The 18,424-nt window shown below is 35.6% G+C and overlaps 1 protein-coding gene across 1 annotated transcript in view; it reads right to left on the bottom strand.

Annotated features, from left to right (window-relative positions):
• Window positions 1-18,424, bottom strand: part of WNK3 (WNK lysine deficient protein kinase 3) — a 183,157-nt gene that overhangs the window by 110,708 nt on the left and 54,025 nt on the right. Inside the window, exons 3-5 of the mRNA XM_066356281.1 lie at window positions 3,446-3,618; window positions 1,666-1,886; window positions 802-959 (exon numbers count right to left, since the gene is read on the bottom strand). Coding sequence (XP_066212378.1) covers window positions 802-959; window positions 1,666-1,886; window positions 3,446-3,618 — 552 coding nt within the window. The remainder of the gene's footprint in view (window positions 1-801; window positions 960-1,665; window positions 1,887-3,445; window positions 3,619-18,424) is intronic.

The following is an 18,424-nucleotide window of genomic DNA, read 5'->3' as shown; positions in this document are numbered from 1 at the left end:
TAACAATTGTGTGAACTTGGGTAAGTCACAACCTCTGATCCTCACTTTCATCATTTATAAATTGAAGATAGCACCATCTTGTAGGGATATAAACACATGTGGCTTACAGCATACATTTAAAAACAATACCTATTAGCATTAGTTACCTGACACACTCTAACAATCTCTTTCCTGGCCTATCTTGAGCCACCCAATTGGAAGTAGACCTCTTTTGAACAATCCTAACACTTTGTTTCTACCTCCCTTATATCCCTTACAATATTCCCATCCTCTTATTTTTCTATCTATTTGTGAATTTATATTACTGTTCTACAAAATATCTAAGCTCTTTGTGGGTAGCAAATACTTATTCATCTTTGCATTTCTTGCAATTTCTAAAAACAATTATTCATAGCAAGAATCAAATACATCAAATACTGTACCTGTTCAATTATATTTTGAATGCCCTTTCATAATCAGGCCTTTATACTAAAAGAAACCTTCAAAACCATTTAGCCAATCTTTATTATTCAGCTTCAGAAAATAAGATCTAATAGACATCTAAAAATTCTTTACAAACAAATGGACATAGATGATATATCTATGTTTTCCCAAAGATACTAATACAGAGCATTTATATGACCCCAATAGAGTACAGGTAGATAGCATAAATCTAAAGCTTGTTTCATTACAATTATGTTTGTTTAATTTCTCACTGTTATACAGAACTAAACCGAAGTTAGATTTTACTCAGTTGACTTAAACCAACTTCAACGTAAAATATGGCCGTTTCTCAAGTAAAAAGAATAAAGTTATACCTACACTAGTTACTTTACGGTATATCTGGGCTGCATTTTGGCACTCAGAATAAGGGTACTCCGAAGTAGCCATTTCCAGCATACACATTCCAAAAGCATAGACATCTACAGATTCATCATAGTGCTCTTCATACATCTCTGGGGCCATAAATTCGGGAGTCCCTACAAAATAACACCACAACCATATTTTTATTAAAAAGAAAAATGTATTAACCAATATTACTTTCCCTTTGCCATAAGGATTACCAGAGTTAATTTCTGCTCCCTAAGAGAAATTGATAAATATACAAGTTGTTGAATACTTGCTATATCTATATAAAGCACTTAAAGAATTTCCTTAACTTTCTAAACTGATTAGTTAAAACCTGTCATTCTCATGATTAGGTAATGATCACTAAAATTTGTTTTTATTTCTATCCTTCTTTCTAGTTATCGAAAATTTTCATAATTAGTAAGTTCTCTTCGTTAAATCCTCAGAAACTTTCAATGATCTTAAATATCCCACAGTAGAAATATACTTAAATGTCTCCAAAATAAAGTAATATATAATAGATATTTCAAAGTAAATTCACATTCTAGGCCAGGAGTCAGCAAACTTGTCTGTAAAGGGCCAGGTGGTAAATATTGCAGGCTCTGCCATCCATATGGTCTCTGAAACAACTATTCAACCCCGCAACTATAGTACAAAAGCAGATATAGACAATACATAAACAAGTGGGTATAGCTTTGTTCCAATAAAGCTTTATTTACAAAATCAGGCAGCAGGGCCAGATTTTGTCCATGGGCTGTAGTTTGCTGCTCCCTGTTCTAGACATAAACAATTAACAACTCTCTTTACCCAACCAATAAACTATAAAATGTTAATCACCAATGACACTCTTAGCAAATGATGTGCGCATTAAAGTGGCTAGGCCTAGATCGCCAATCTTCACAGATCCAGTAGGTCCCGTGATGAAAATGTTGTCACACTTCAGATCCCGGTGAATAATAGGAGGAGTTCTAGTGTGTAAGAACTGCAACCCCTTTAAAATCTGCCTGCACCAGCTCCTTAGGACCTTTGGTTTCATGACTTTAAATCGTTTTAAGTACCTACATAAAGAAACAAAAGACCAAATGTTAATAAACACATCTAACTTACTGTATAAGCACTATTAGGGTAAATTATTTAAGCTAACAGATACTGTATGTGCCCTACTATGATTGCCATAAGTAAGTTGTTTTGTATTGTCAGTTATGGCAAGAAAATTTTATGAAGATTTAAAATCTAAGGCCTCATTCTTGAAGGAGACATCCTACCAAATTTAGCATTTTTAATTTAAAACAAGAATCATTCCAAATCAAAGTGGACTTTTGTAAAATGACACAATTTTAAAAAGAAAGTCCTTCTTTACTTCCTATTAGCTGCTTTATATAAAGGCACCAAATGATTTAACTATGTAAAATTTTAGTGCAAGAATGCTAGAAAATGGAAAAAAAATGTATACCTCACATTTAACAGTTACAAATAAGTGTCCTGGGTGGGCTGCTCAGTGGATAGAGTGTTGTCCCTACAGGCTGAGGTCACAGGTTCAATCCCAGTCAGGGCAAGTATGAGAAGCAACCAATGAGTGCACAACTAAGTGGAGCAATGAATTGTTGTTTCTTCTCTCTCCCTCTCTTCCTGCTTCCCCCCCTCATCAAATCAATGGAAAATAAAGTTTTTAAAAGATTTTATTGGCCCTGGCCAGTGACTCAGTGGATAGACAATCAGCCCAGTATATGGATCTCCTGGGTTCAATTCCACTCGAGGCACACAGGAGAAGTGACTATCTGCTTCTCCCTTCCTCCCTCTTCCCCTTCTCTCCCTTTTCCCCTTCTGTAGCCAGTGGCTTGATTGGTTTGAGCGTGGCCTCAGGTGCTGAGGCATAGCACGATCATCCTCAGGCACTAAAAATAGCTCAGTACTTGAGCATTATCCCCAGATGGGTTTGCCAGATGGATCCAGTCAGGGAGGAATCTATCTCACTACCTCACTATCTCCCCTCCTCTCACCTAATAATAATAATAATAATAATAAAATAAAGTTAAAATTTTTTATTTATTAATTTTTAGGTAGAAGAGAGAAAGGTGGGGGGAGGAGGGGGAAGCATCAACTCGTAGTAGTTTCTTCATGTATGTGCCTTGATTGGACAAGCCTAGGGCTTCAAACCAGCAACCTCAGCATTCCAGGTTGACACTTTATCCACTGTGCCACCACAGGTCAGGCTGAAAAAGAACTTTTTTTTAATAGTTATAAATAAGTTATTATAACACCAAAAGAAAATCTAGTCAGAAACAAAACAATAGGCTATAATTACACAATATAGCTTACTAGATATGTGAACCTGACCACACCCTCAACTTTTCAGTCTCTTTTACAAAACATTATACTATCTCCACAATGATTTCTAATTCTAAAATCCTATCATATCCCACAAAAATATTTCAATATTGTATTTTTTAACAAACTTCATTAACATTCTAATTTTTCAACCTGCCCTAAAATATAGTCACTAGATTCAGATTCTGCAAATTCTTCGATCAAATAGTATTATTTTACAAGCAACTTTTATGACTCCTGAAAATTATTTCCAAAAATAACTTCATTAGTACTATCAGGGTCAACTTACGTCTTTAATGTCCCTGATGTCATAAGTTCGGTCACTAATACAATGCATTTCTTTCCTTTTAATACAGACTCCCAGGAATCATAAAATCGAACTATATTGGGATGTTGGAGACCCTTTAACATCTCTGCTTCTTCCTTGAACCTTTGCTGCTCAGCTTTGGTTAATTTCCGGTCCTGAAATGGAGGAACAAGTTCCAAATTAAAGCGTATAAATTCTCATGTACATTTCTAATACCACTCAAATGAGTGTGTTACTTTATTATATTTATTTTATTTTATTTTTGGTGGGGAGCAGACAGGAACAGACAGATAGGAAGGAAGATGAGAAGCATCAGCTTATAGATGCGGCACCTTAGTTGTTCATTGATTGCTTTCTCACATGTGCCTTGACCAGGGGGCTCTAGCCGAGCCAGTGGCCCTTCACTCAAGCCAAAGACCTTGGGCTTCAAGCCAGCAACCTTTGGCCTCAAGCTATTGACCATGGGGTCTTGCCCATGATCCCACATTCAAACCAAGATCCTGTGCTTAAAAAACCAGTGACCTTGGGGTTTCAAATCCGGGTTCTCAGCATCCTAGGCCGCTGCTCTATCCACTGCACCACCACCTGGTTGGGCTATATTTATTCATATATTTATTTATTTTTGCCTGTCAATTCTTTTCTCAGGACCTATATAATTACTGATATCCTTTGTTAGTTATTTTGACTCCTCCCATATAGCAATGCAGCAGTTGCTACATTTCATGACTATGTTATAAACCCACTTGCATAATAAACCAATACCTTGAAAACATAACCAGGGAGTTAACTTTTTGTGGTAATCAATTTGCAACCTATACATTTAACAAGTCTTTATGTTATACACCTTAAACTTATACATTGTTATATGTCAATTATATATCAATAAAACTGAAAAATTAGCTCTGGCCAGGAAGCTCAGTTGGTCAGACCATCATCCCGATATGCCAACGTTATGGGTTCGAACCCTTGTCAGGGAGTATACAAGAATCAACCAATGAAAGCATAAATGAGTGGAAAAACAAACTGATGTTTCTCTCTCTCTCTACCCCTTTATATATCTCTCTCTCTCTCTCTCTCAAAATCAATAAATGAAAAAAATTAACTAGAAAAATAAATACAATTTCCTTTACTGGAAAAGAAAAACAATATCTAAAAATGAAAAAAGTAATAATCAAAAACAAACAATAGGAAAGTTTCCTTAAGAAATCAATGAGTTTCCACATCTATAGAATCCAAGGTGTCAGGACAGGAATAATCAAATGTCAGATCCCTGGATATTTACTCTGGTCAAATATATGAATCACCAACATATTTCCAGACAGAAATATAAAGTCGCCAACTAATGAAAAACCTTCAAACAGGCTTTGGACCTCTATTCTGCTATACTAAATGCCAGAAGTCAAAAGAGCCAAGTTTACAGAATTCCAAGGGAGGGCTATGGCCCTAAAATTCTGAACCCATACAAGCTAACAAGTTTATAATGAAAAAATATACACATCTCTATGAAAACAAGGACACAGAATATATGCCATACCACAAACACTTTCTGAAAATAGTACTCAGTAAATTTCAATTAAAATGTAGTCAAATAGCCTAACTCGTGGTGGTACAGTGGACAGAGCATTGATCTGAGACACTGAGGACCCAGGTTCAAAACCTCAAAGTCGCTGGCTTGAATGTAGGCTTATCTGGCTTGAGCACAGGTTCACTGGCCTGGGTGTGGGATCACAGACATTATCCCATGGTCGCTGGCTTGAGCCCAGTGTAGCTGGTTTGAACAAGGGGTCATTGGCTTCATGGGAGCACCCCCACCCCACTGTCAATTCATATATGAGAAGCAATCAATGAACAACTAAAGTGAAGCAACTATGAGATGCTTCTGATCTCTCCCCTTTTCTGTCTGTCTCTATCTCTATCTCTCGCTCGCTTAAAAAAAAAGTGGCCAAATAAAGTTGCCTGAAAAGAAGGTTGTGGCAATTCCTACAGAATTGTACCCCTGAAACCTATATAATTTTATTAACCAATGTTACCCCAATAACTTCAATAAAACATTTTTTAAAATGGTAAGACATTTCCAATAATGCTTACTTAAGAATTTAGCTTAAGTAATCAGGGCTTATATGGTTGGTAAATTTGAATTTATAAACTAATTAAAATAGAAGATACATAATACAGAAAGAATAATCTGCTCAAAAACATTGGTACATAAAGACACATGCACCCCCATGTTCATCGCAGCATTATTCACGGTGGCCAAGACATGGAAATAACCAAAATGTCTTTTGATAGAGGATTGGATAAAGAAGATGTGGTACATATACACAGTTGCATACTACTCAGCCATAAGAAGTGATGACATAGTGACATTTATGACAACATGGATGGACCTTAAAAATATTATACTGAGTGAAACAAGTAAATCAGAAAAAGCTAAGAACTATATGATCTCACACATAGGTGAGATATAAAGCTGAGACTTATGGACATAGATAAAAGTGAAGTGGTGACCAGGGGGAGGGCGGGAGGGGTAGAGGAGCGAGTGGGGGTAAGGGTGTAAAGAGGGACAAATATAGTGACAGAAAATGATTTGGCTTGGGGTGATGAGCACATAACTAAATAACAGTCCAAATGCTATAGAAATGTTTACCTGAAACCTATGTACTCTTATGTCACCTTGTTAAATTTAACTTTCTAAATAAAATTTTTAAAAAAGAACAATCTGGAATTGAAATTCCAGATTACTTCATTAAAATATAATAGACAAGGAAGAATAAAAAAAATTCTTTTTTCTGCAAAGGAAAGCAGGAGAGAAGGGAGTGATGAAAGAATTATTTTTTTTTAACGCTTGTTTTATTGATTTCAGAGAGAAGAAGGGAGAGAGCCAGAGAGAGAGAGGAACATCTGTCTGTTCCTGTATGTTCCCTGACCAGGGCTCAAACTGGCAACCTCTGAGCTTCAGAATGATGCTCTAATCAATTGAGCTATCCGGCCAGGGCAAAGAAACTATTTTAAATTATGATGCCAACAGAGAAATAATCAAGTATGCTAGTTAAAAATTTAGGTATAATTTCCATTTCAAGATGGCTAACAACATATTAATTTCCCTCGTTTCCTAAATTCTGCCAAAATGACAAATAAAATATATTTTTTAAAATCCATAGTAGTGATGGACATATAAAAGTGGTTCAAACAAAATACCTTTTATTTTGAGTGTTTGTGGTTTCCTCATTATTTAAATTGAATTTATTAGGGTGACACTGGTTAACATAATTATACAGGTTTCAGGTGCCCAATTCTACAGCACATCTCTGTATGCCATATTGTATGTTCAAATCCCTAAGTCCCAAAACACTTACTTAGAAAGAGGATGTGCACTCCTATGTTCATTGCAGCATTATTTACAACAGCCAAGATCTGGAAACAGCCCAAGTGTCCATCAGTAGATGAGTTTATAAAAAAGCTGTGGAATAGCCCCAGCTGCACAGCCTGATTGGTTAGAGCAACATACGGAAGCACAGAGGTTGCTGGTTTGGTCCCCGGTCAGGGCACATGCAAGAAACACACTGATGTTCCTGTCTCTGTTTCTTTTTCCCTTCCTCTCTTGAGAAAATCAATTAAAAAAATTAATTCTTAAAAAACAAAAAGGTCTGACCAGAGGTGATGCAGTGGATAGAGCATTGAGCCGGAATGCTGAGGTACCCGGTTTGAAATCCTGAGGGTGCCAGATTGAGCATGGACTCCCCAGCTTGGGCCTGGGATCACCAATACGATCCCAAGGTCACTGGCTTGAGCCACCTGGTCAAGGCACATACAAGAAGCAATCAATAAAACAAAGTGAAGCGGCCCTGGCCAATTGGTTCAGTGGTAGAGCGTAGGCCTGGCGTGCAGAAGTCCCGGGTTTGATTTCCGGCCAGGGCACACAGGAGAAGCGCCCATCTACTTCTCCATCCCTCCCCCTCTCCTTCCTCTCTGTCTCTCTCTTCCCCTCCCGCAGCGAGGCTCCATTGGAGCAAAGATGGCCCGGGCGCTAGAGTGGCTGTGGTCACAAAAGAAGCGACCCCCTCCCCCGGAGGGGCAGAGCGTCGCCCCCTGGTGGGTGTGCCGGGTGGATCCCGGTCGGGCGCATGCGGGAGTCTGTCTGACTGTCTCTCCCCGTTTCCGGCTTCAGAGAAATACGAAAAAGGAAAAAAAAACAAAAAACAAAACCAAAGTGAAGCAACTACCAGTCGATGCTTTTCCCTCTCTTTCTCTCCCTTCCTGTCTCTCTGTTTCTGTCTCTAAGCAATAATAAAAAAAAAAAGCTGTGGTACATTTACACAATGGAATACTACACGGCCATATAAAAGAAGGAAGTCTTACCTTATTTATTTATTTATTTATTTATTTATTTATTTATAAATTTAATGGGGAGACATTGGTCCATAGGATCATAAAGGTTTCAGGTGTAAAGATAAGATATGTACCTTGATAGAATATATTTTTATGAAACTCAAGAAAGTAGAAGAAATGTCAATGTGATAGAAGAAAAACACTTCTGTTTGAAGAGTATTTTTGTTAAGACTTCATAATAACCCTTATAAAGCAGCATATCAGAACTCTGACAATTTCATTTTTGGTTACTTTTTTTCATATTACTCCTTTACATATATATAAGGAAATATGTATTCAGCGCAGCATATCTTATAATTGTGAAAAGTTAGAAACAACCAAAATGTCAATCATAAAGTTGATTATATTCCAGACACTGTTCATTTCTGTACATTCAGTATTTTCACCTACATGGTTAATCAGTTGTGCTAGCACCAATTAAACTATTCTTTTCTCACTGATTTAAAGAACATATTTGTTATATATTAAGTTTTTACCTATATTGGGTTTTGCTTCCTTCTACTAATCTGTCTATTCCAGTGGCTTACAGTATGTTTAATTGGTAAGGCAAACCAATTTCCTATTCTTCACTATTTTTTGGCTATTTTCATTTATTTCTATTCTATACAAACATTAAGGTCATTTTTCCAATTAAAATAAAAGATAATCTCTTGTGCTCTTAATTGGAATTATATAAAATATACATTAATTTTGAGAAAAGTGGAATCTAAAAGCTATATAAGAACATGAATACTGTATATCTTTCCATTTGTCCAGAGTTTCAGATTTTTTTGTTTAGACAGAGGAAGAAGACAGAGCTGATATTCCCTCAACTTCTTTTTTCCTGAGACACATATTTAATTTTAATTTATTTTAAAATTTTAACCAAGAATTTTAACAAATTCATAAAGTTATATAACCATTGCCACAATTAAAATATAATTTTACCATCCATTCATAGTCAAACCCTCCCCTTACCCTTAAACTCTGGAAAACTCTTGATTTTATATATATAAAATGTAATGTATATGTAATATATATACATTATATATACACACAAAATATTTATGTGTACACACACACGCACACACACATATTTGCGTGAAAGACAGAGAGAGGGACAGACAGGGACAGAAAGACAGGAAGGGAGAGAGATGAGAAGCATCAACTTATAGTTATGGCACTTTAGTTGTTCACTGATTGCTTTCTCCTATGTGCCTTGACGTGGAGGCTCCAGCAGAGCCAGTGACACTTTGCTCAAGCCAGCGACCTCTGGGCTCAAACTTGTGAACATGGGCTCATGTCTATGATTCCACACTCAAGCCAGAAACCCTGAGCTCAAGCTGGTGAGCCCACGCTCAAGCCAGATGAGCCTGCACTTAAGCTGGCAACCTCAGGGTTTCGAACTCTGGTCCTTAGCATCCCAGGCCAATACTCTATCCACTGCGCCACCATCTGGTCAAGGTGGATCTACTTCTGAACTCTATTCTGTTCCATTGATCTGAGTGCCTAATCATTTTGCCTATGCCATACAGGTTCTAATCACTGTACATTTAAAATTAGTCTAGAACTCAATTAACATGGATTCTTCAACCATGTTCTTCATCAAAATTGTTTTAGATATTCTAGTTCTTTACTTTTCAATATTAATTTTAGAATCAGCTTGTCAGCATCTACAAAATTTCCTGCTAGGATTTTGGTGCAATTGTTTTGAATTTCTAGGTCCTATGGAAATAATTCATATTTTAACAACATTGAGTCTTCCAACCAACCACTCCATTAATACGTCTTCTTTGATATTTTATTAGTTTTTTTTTTAGTGTTGAACACATCATATTCTACACATGCTTTGTTGTATTTATATTTAAGCATTTTATTTTTAGTGCTATTATAATTGGTACTCTTTAAATATTGCAATTTCCAATTATTCATTGCTAGTGTATGGAGATCTACTTGGTTTTTGTATAACCCTGTATCCTGCAACTTTGTTAAACTCACTATTAATTCCAGAAGTTGTTTTTAAGATTCCGTGGGATTTTCTATGTAGATAATTATGTTATTTATAAGTAAGGACAGTTTTATTCCTTCCTTTCTGATCTACATTCATTTTATTTCTTTTTTATGCCTTATTTCACCGGCTAGAACTTCCAGCATGATATACAGAGCACCACACTGGAAGCAGTAAGAGCAGATATTCTTGTCTTGTTACAGAAAAATCAGTCTTTCACCATTTAGTATGATGTTAGTTGTTAGGTTTTAAAAAAAACCCCACATGCCTGATCTGTGGTGGTGCAGTGGATAAAGTGTTGACCTGGAACACACTGATGTCACTGTTTTGAAAACTTGGGCTTGCCTGGTCAAGGCACATAAGGGAGTTGATGGTTTCTGCTCCACCCCTTTCTCTCTCTCCCCTCTCTAAAATGAATAAAGTCTTTAAACACACACACACACACACACACACACACACTTTTATCAGTTTAAGGTGGTTCCCTTTTATTGCAAATTTGATGAGTTATTATCATAAATGGATACTGAATTTCTTCAAATGTTTCTTTTGCAACTATTAAAATGATCATATTTTTATTTCTGTAGTCTGTTAATATGTCAAATTATATTGATTTTCAAATGTTGAACAATCCTTGCATTCCTGGGAAAACCCTACGCAATCATCATGTGTTATCCTTTCTCTTTATTGTTGGATTTGATATGCTAATGTTATGTTGAACATTTTTTAAATCTATGTTTATAAGGGATATTGATGTGTAATTTCATTATGTATTATTTTCTAATATCTTTATCTGTTTTTGGTATCATGTGGAAGGGCTCTGGCTTAATTCTTGCTCTGCTGTCTTGGGGCAATCACTTCTCTCAAAAAATTAGATTATCTCTGTCTCTTTCTCTTCCCCTCCTGCAGCCAAGGCTCCATTGGAGCAAAAGTTGGCCCGGGCGCTGAGGATGGCTCCTTGGCCTCTGCTTCAGGCACTAAAATGGCTCTGGTTGCAACAGAGCGACACCCCAGATGAGCAGAGCATCGCCCCCTGGTGGGCGTGCCGGGTGGATCCTGGTCAGGCACATGCAGGAGTCTGTCTGACTGCCTCCCTGTTTCCAACTTCAGAAAAATACAAAAAAAAAAAAAAAGAGAAGATGGCTTAGGTCCCATTGTCATCCCATATATCTTCTAACTTCCTCCCCAAAGGTCTTCTAGAGAAGAGCTATTAGAAACTAATATTTTCCTGTAATTATATTTTATTATCAGCAGGAAGATAGTTACCTTTATCAATGTTTGTACTATTAAATTTCTTATTTATTGATTTTGCTAAAACATCCATAACAATAATGGTGACTAAAAAAATAAATGTGATAATAATCATCACTGCTTTTTATTGTATTTTAATAAAAATAGTTCTATTATCTCATAGCTTAAAATATTTACTAAGTATTGTTAGTTTTCAAAAATACACTGCTCATAAAAATTAGGGGATCAGGGAACATGCAGATACTCCAGTACTTTCAGCCTTATGTATAATGCATTTTCACCAATGAAATAAAAGTTGGTTTTGCATCTCATTTGCATAATTTAACAACTTTCTTTGACTTGTCATTTGCTTCTCTGGTGTTCTTGTTTATTTTAAAAAAAGTCAAACACTTATTTTTTTATCGCTTCATATTCATTTTGGAATATCCCCTAATTTTTGTGAGCAGTATAGATGAACATATTGAAGTCATTTCCTGATATTCCTACTTTACTTTTATTTTTTAATGAGTGGCTGCTGAATTTTACCAAATGTTTTCTCAGAACCTACTGATATGATCATATGATTTGTTAATATGTAATTGATACAGAACTCTTCTTAAAATCTTAAAACAAAGCCATCCTTGTTGCAGGATATTATTTTTTTGATCCACAGGTAAATTCTATTTACTAATAATTTACTAAGGATTTTAATATCTACATTTATATGTGAGATTTTTATATGATATAAAGTTTTGGTGTTAAGATTATAGTCGCTTCGCCTGACAAGGTGGTGGCACGGATGAATAAACATTGACCTGGGATGCTGAAGACCCAGGTTCAAAACCCCAAGGTCACTGGCTTCAGTTTAGGCTCATCCAGCTTGAGTATAGGGTCACCGGCTTGAGAGTGGGATCATAGATATGACCCCATGGTTGCTGGCTTGAAACCCAAGGTTGCTGGTAATGAGTTCAAGGTTGTTGGCTAGAGCAAGGGGTCACTGGCTTGGCTGGAGCCGCCCAGTCAAAGCACATAAAGAAGCAATCAATGTACAACTAAAGTGCCACAACTACGAGTTGATGCTCTCATATGAATATCCCTGATAATATAAAGAAAGCCAGAGGACCCTGTGAGCACGGAGGTTCCCAGGGTGGTACCCAGGCTGGTTCTGAGGCAGCAGAGGGACTGCACTCTCCTTCTTTCCCTCTCGCTAATAATAATAATAATAATAATAATAATAATAATAATTCAGGCACAAAGAAAAATGTACTAATGACTTTGTTAAGTTTTGACATTTTGACAAATTTTCTTCCATATTAACAAGACATTACAGATATAGTTGAAGAACAGATATAGTTGAAGACCCTAGTTATCTCTCCTTAATTGTATGTGTTCTTTTGAAAATTATTTTGTTCAATCTTATATTTTAATACTTCTCTATTATATGTATAGTTCTGGTTTATTTATGCTAACTATTATACAGTATCTCGTTATATAGTTCTACCACAAACTGTCCCTTCACCTAAGATGGACTGTAGGTTGATGCACGTTTTCTCTGTTATAAACAATGCTGTACTGCATATCTTTGGATGCCTCACTGTTTTGAGATCAAGAGAAAAAAATCACTTTACTATATCTTTTATAATAAATGGCCTACTCAACTTTTCATTTTCTTGGGTCCATTTTGGATTATTCTTTTGTTTAGGGTTAATCCATTACTTGATACATTTTCAATTTATCTTCTGTTTAGAATTAATCCATTACTTAATATTTAAAATCTGTTATCAATGTTTAAGGTAAAATCTAGATGGTTGGTATTAAGGATGTTCTCAACAAATCTTTCAGCTTGCTCTATATTTGAAATATTTCATACCCAAAATGCTGGGAAATGTATGTTGTCAAAGCTGCATATCGTATTCTCTTATAATTCTTTCCCAGAGCCTAGCTATGCTTCATTTCTCACTTCTTCTCTCATTTTTAGCTCTCTTATTTTTCTTCACCAGGTTCATTAATTATTTTACAAAAAACCAGGAAGAGTAGAATTACTTAGAATTATTCTATTTTCATGTTTACAATTTATTAATTTCAGTTCTTTATTAATTTCCTTTATTTTGTTTTCTTTTTCTGTTATTTCCCTAGTGTCATAAAGTAAGTACTAAATTCCTTCTAGTCGCTATTAATTAATATTGAAGACATTTTAGAAGATACATTTGCTTTATTTTAATATTTTTTACAGAGACAGAAAGAGAGTTAGAGAGAGGGATAGACGGACAGGAACAGAGAGAGATGAAAGCATCAATCATTAGTTTTTAGTTGCGACACCTTAGTTGTTCATTGATTGCTTTTTCATATGTGCCTTGACCGTGGGGCTACAGCAGACCGAGTGACCCCTTGCTCAAGCCAGCGACCTTGGGTCCAAGCTGGTGAGCTTTGCTCAAACCAGATGAGCCCGCGCTCAAGCTGGCAACCTCAGGGTCTCGAACCTGGGTCTTCTGCATCCCAGTCCAATGCGCTATCAACTGCGCCACCACTTGGTCAGGTGATATTTGCTTTTGGGTATAGCTTTTACAATGACCCGTGAGTTTTGCTGTAATGTCTTCTCTTTTTCACAGCTTTCTAGGTAGTCTATAATTTTAGTTTTGATTTTTTTCTCTGATCCAAAATTTATCTAGGAGTATGCTTTCTGACCTCCAATTAGTTAAGAATATTTTGACCATTTGTTTCATTATTTATTTCCAACTTTATTGAGAAATGCAGAATATAAAATAAAAATTTCTCTAACTGAAGGTTTTCTTTGGGCCATATATTCAACCAACATTTTTAGTGACTTGTAGACTATAAAAATGTATGTTTCTTATTTGAAAGATATGAGGTCTTATATATACATATATATATAGGAATTTGTGGATTATATTATCCAATTCCTCTGTATTTATGCACATTTTGTCTGCTAAATCTGTCCTCTTCTGAAAGAAAGGCACCTAAAATTTCCTACTATAACTATGTATTTATCTATTTTCCTCAAATCTACTAGAGGTTCTGAATTCAAATTACTAGCAAAAATATTTTTGGTGCCTATGGTTCTTTGCTAAAATTCTTAATCTGTGAAGTAAATAACTTTATAATATCCGTATAATGTTTTTACCTTTATTTTCTTCCTTCTTCGATAGATATTAATATTGCCATTCCTTCTTGCTCTTTGCTTGCCTGTAACTTTATCTTAGCCTTTCTTTATCACTGTTTGAAGTGGGTTTTGCTTTTTAATCTTTTAACAAGCAAATGTGATAGCTCATATTTGATATAGTAAATGATATATTTAATTTTACTCCTTCCATCTTATTTTAGGTTCTTTGTTGTTTCCTTTTTCCTGTTAATTTAGAATTGTATCATATTTTTCCTTTTTATTGGTATTTAGCTTCATTTTCCTGACATTCAAATTTAAACACTAATAAAATAATTCAATAAAGTTGCAGAAAACTATAGGCACCAACTGTAGGCAGCAAAGAACTGTAGGCACCAAAAATATTTTTGCTAGTAATTTAAATTCAGAACCTCTAGTAGATTTGAGGAAAATAGATAAATACATAGTTATAGTAGGAAAATTTAGGTGCCTTTCTTTCAGAAGAGGACAGATTTAGCAGACAAAATTAACATTCAACACTTAATAATCAGTTATGTGTTTATACACTGAAATAATCTAAAAAGAAAATTAAGAAAACAATTCCATTTACTATAGCATCAAAAAGAATAAACTTAATTTAGGAGACAAAAGAGTTGTAACACTGAAAATTATAAAACATTGCTAAAATTAAAGAAGACATAAATAAATGGAAACAGATCCTGTATTTATGGATTGTAAGACTTAATGTGTTAAGATGACAATGCCAAAAAAGATCTTCAGATTCAGTGCATCCTTATCAAAATCCTAATAACATTTTTCTCACAAAGAAAAAAATACTAAAATTCTCAAGGAATATCAAATACCTAAAACAATCTTGAAAAAGAACAAAGTTTGAGTTCCTGATTTTAAAACTTACTACAAAGCTAAAGTAATCAAAACAGTGCGGGCCTGACCTGTGGTGGCGCAGTGGATAAAGCGTCGACCTGGAAATGCTGAGGTCGCCAGTTCGAAACCCTGGGCTTGCCTGGTCAAGGCACATATGGGAGTTGATGCTTCCAGCTCCTCCCCCCTGTCTCTCTCTCCTCTCTCTCTGTCTCTCTCTCTCCCTCTCTCTCTCCTCTCTAAAATGAATAAATAAAATAAAAATAAATTAAAAAAAAAACAGTGCGGTATTGTCATAAAGACAGACATAAATATCAATGAAATAGACTATAGAGACTAAAATAAACCTTTGCCTATACTGTTAAATAAATTATTTTTGACAAGGCTATCAAGATCATTCAATGGGAGAGGATGGTGGGTAAAACTAAGTATCCACGTGCAAAAAGATGAAGTTGGACTCTTACCTTATACCATACACAAAAATTAACTTAAAATGCATCAAATATCTAAATATAAGTGCTAACATTATTAAACTTTTAGGAGAAAATATAAAGCTTCATGACACTGGGGTTAGCAATGATTTTTTTGATATGATACCAAAAGTACACAGGTAAAGAAAAAATAGGTAAATTGGACATAATCAAAATTAAAACCTTTTATGCATCAAAGGCACCATTAAGAAAATGAGAAAGCAATCCACAGAATGGGAACAAATAATTGTAATTCATATCTCATGAGGAATTAATACTGAGAATATATAAAGAATCATTATATATACTCAACAACAACAACAAAACTCAATTTAACAATTGGCAAAGGACTTGAATAGATATTTCTCAACAGAAGAAATACAAATGGCCAATAAACACATGAAGAGAAGTTCAGCATCACTAGGCATTAGGTAAATGCAAATTGAAACCAGAATGAGATACCACTCTACACCACTTAGGATGGTTGCTAAAGAAACAAAACAAAATAACAAGTGTTGATAAAGGTGTGGAGAAATTGGAACCCTTGTACCTCACTGGTGGGAATGTAAAATAATGTAGCCACTGTGGAAAACAGTATGGCAGTTCCTAAAAAAATTAAACACAGAATTTACATATAATTCCACTTCTAAGTATTATATATATATATCAAAAAGAATTAAGAGACTTGAATTTTGTGCACCAATATTCATAGCAACATTATTCACAATAATCAAAAAGTGAAAATAATACTTATATCCCTCGGTGGATATAGAAAACAAATGTGGTATATATATACAATGGGATATTGTTCAGCCTTAAAAAGGAATGGGATTCTGGTACATGGTACAACATGGATGAATCCATGAATGAATCCTGAAAATATTTTGCTAAATGAAATAACCCAGACACAAAAGAACAAATATTGAAATACCTAGAATTACTTAGAATTAAATATCTAAAATTAAAATATATAAAATACCTAGAATTTTTTTTTAAAGGAATACCTAGAATTCATAGAGACATAAAGTAGAATAGTGGTTACCAGAGGCTGGGGAGAGTGAGGAATAGAGAATTGTTATTTAACAGGTATAGCTTCCGTTTAGGATGATGAGAAAGTTCTGGAGATGGATGGTTGTTACGGTTGCACAACAATGTGAATGTACATACTTAATGCCACTAAAGTGTACACTTAAAATGGTTAACACATTTCTGACAGAGGTGGAAATTTTTGAAATTCGGTTCTTTAAAAATGTCCCAAAAATTTACATCACTTTTTGACAAGCTCACAGCATGCCAGTATCTGCAGCAGTGACTAACTCTGTACACCACGTGATAGCATGTACACTCAGGAGGCAGACACGTGTGAAAATCAGACCTCCATGATGACCTTGAGCAGAAGGATATAAATAACTCTCACGTCACTATTGTTCCAATAATGGAACATGAGGCATAAATGAGTTAAAATGGTAAATTTTATGTCATGTATATTTGACACAATAAGAAGCTATTTTAAAAAGATTTAAGATACAGTGATAGAAAATGACTTGACTTTGGGTGACGGGCACACAGTGCAATCAACAGTTCCAATGCTATAGAGACATTTACCTGAATCCTATGCATTCCTTTTTTTTTTTAAGTAAGAGGAGGGGAGATAGAGAGACAGACTCCCATATATGCCTTGACCAGGATCTATCCAGGAACCTGTCCGGGGCCAATGCTGGAATCACTCAAGCTATTTTTAGCACCTGGAAGCCAATGCTTGAGCCAATCAAGCCACTGGCTGCAGGATGAGAAGAGGAAGAGAAAGGAAAGAGAAGCAGATAGTTGCTTCTCTTGTGTGCCCCGACCAGAATTGAACCCGAGATGTCCATACTGGGCCGACACTCTATCCATCGAGTCAACTGGCCAGGGACCTATATTCTTATTGACCGATGTCACTCCACTAAATTTAATTTCTAATTTAAAAACAAAACACCCCACTGTCACCTGATAAGTAATTATACAGCTTAATTGCAAAAAAACTGAAGAAATAAACTATCTCAAATGACAAAGTAGTAGTCTTGGAAAAAAAATGACATATAAGCCTTTCCCATATTTATAAAAAGTAAATAAATAGCCTGTCCTGTGGTGATGCAGTCGATAAAGCATCGACCTTGAATGCTGAGGTTGTTGGTTCGAAACCTCAGGCTTGCCTGGACAAGGCACATATGGGAGTTGATGCTTCCTGCTCCTCCCCCCTTCTCTAAAAACCAATACATAAAATCTAAAAATAAAGAATAAAAAATAAAGAGTTAAGGAACTCATACAGTATTTGTCTTTGTCTAACTTACCTCACTTAGCATGTCTTCAAGATCTATCTATATTGTCAAAATGGCAGGATTTCCTTCTTTCTCATAGCTGAATAATAATCCACAGTGTGTGTGTGTGTGTGTGTGTGTGTGTGTGTGTGTGTGTGTGTGTGTGTGTGTGTGTGTGACATCTCTATCCATTAATCTGTTGATGGACACTTAAGTAGTTTCCATACTTTAGTTATTATGAATAATGCTGCAATGAACATAGAGGTGTAGATATTCTTTTGAGATACAAATACTGTATTATATTTATATGTGGAATCTTAAAAAAAAATGAAATTGGGCCCTGGTCAGTTGGCTCAGTGGTAGAGCATCGTCCTGGCATATGGATGTCCTGGATTCAATTCCTGGTCAGGGCACACAAGGAGAAGTGACCATCTGCTTCTCTCCCCAACTTTCTCTGTCCCTTCCCCTTCTCTCTCTCCCTTCTCCCTTTCTATCTCTCTCTTCACCTCCTACAGCCATGGTTTAGTTGGAGCAAGCTGGCCCCAGGAGCTGAGGATGGCTCCATGGCCTCCACCTCAGGTGCTAAAATAG

This window comes from Saccopteryx leptura, chromosome X, assembly GCF_036850995.1.
Source record: "Saccopteryx leptura isolate mSacLep1 chromosome X, mSacLep1_pri_phased_curated, whole genome shotgun sequence".
In the NCBI taxonomy this organism is placed as follows: domain Eukaryota; kingdom Metazoa; phylum Chordata; class Mammalia; order Chiroptera; family Emballonuridae; genus Saccopteryx; species Saccopteryx leptura.
The sequence above is the reverse complement of the archived record's forward strand: the minus strand, read 5'-3'. Positions and strand labels throughout refer to the sequence as shown.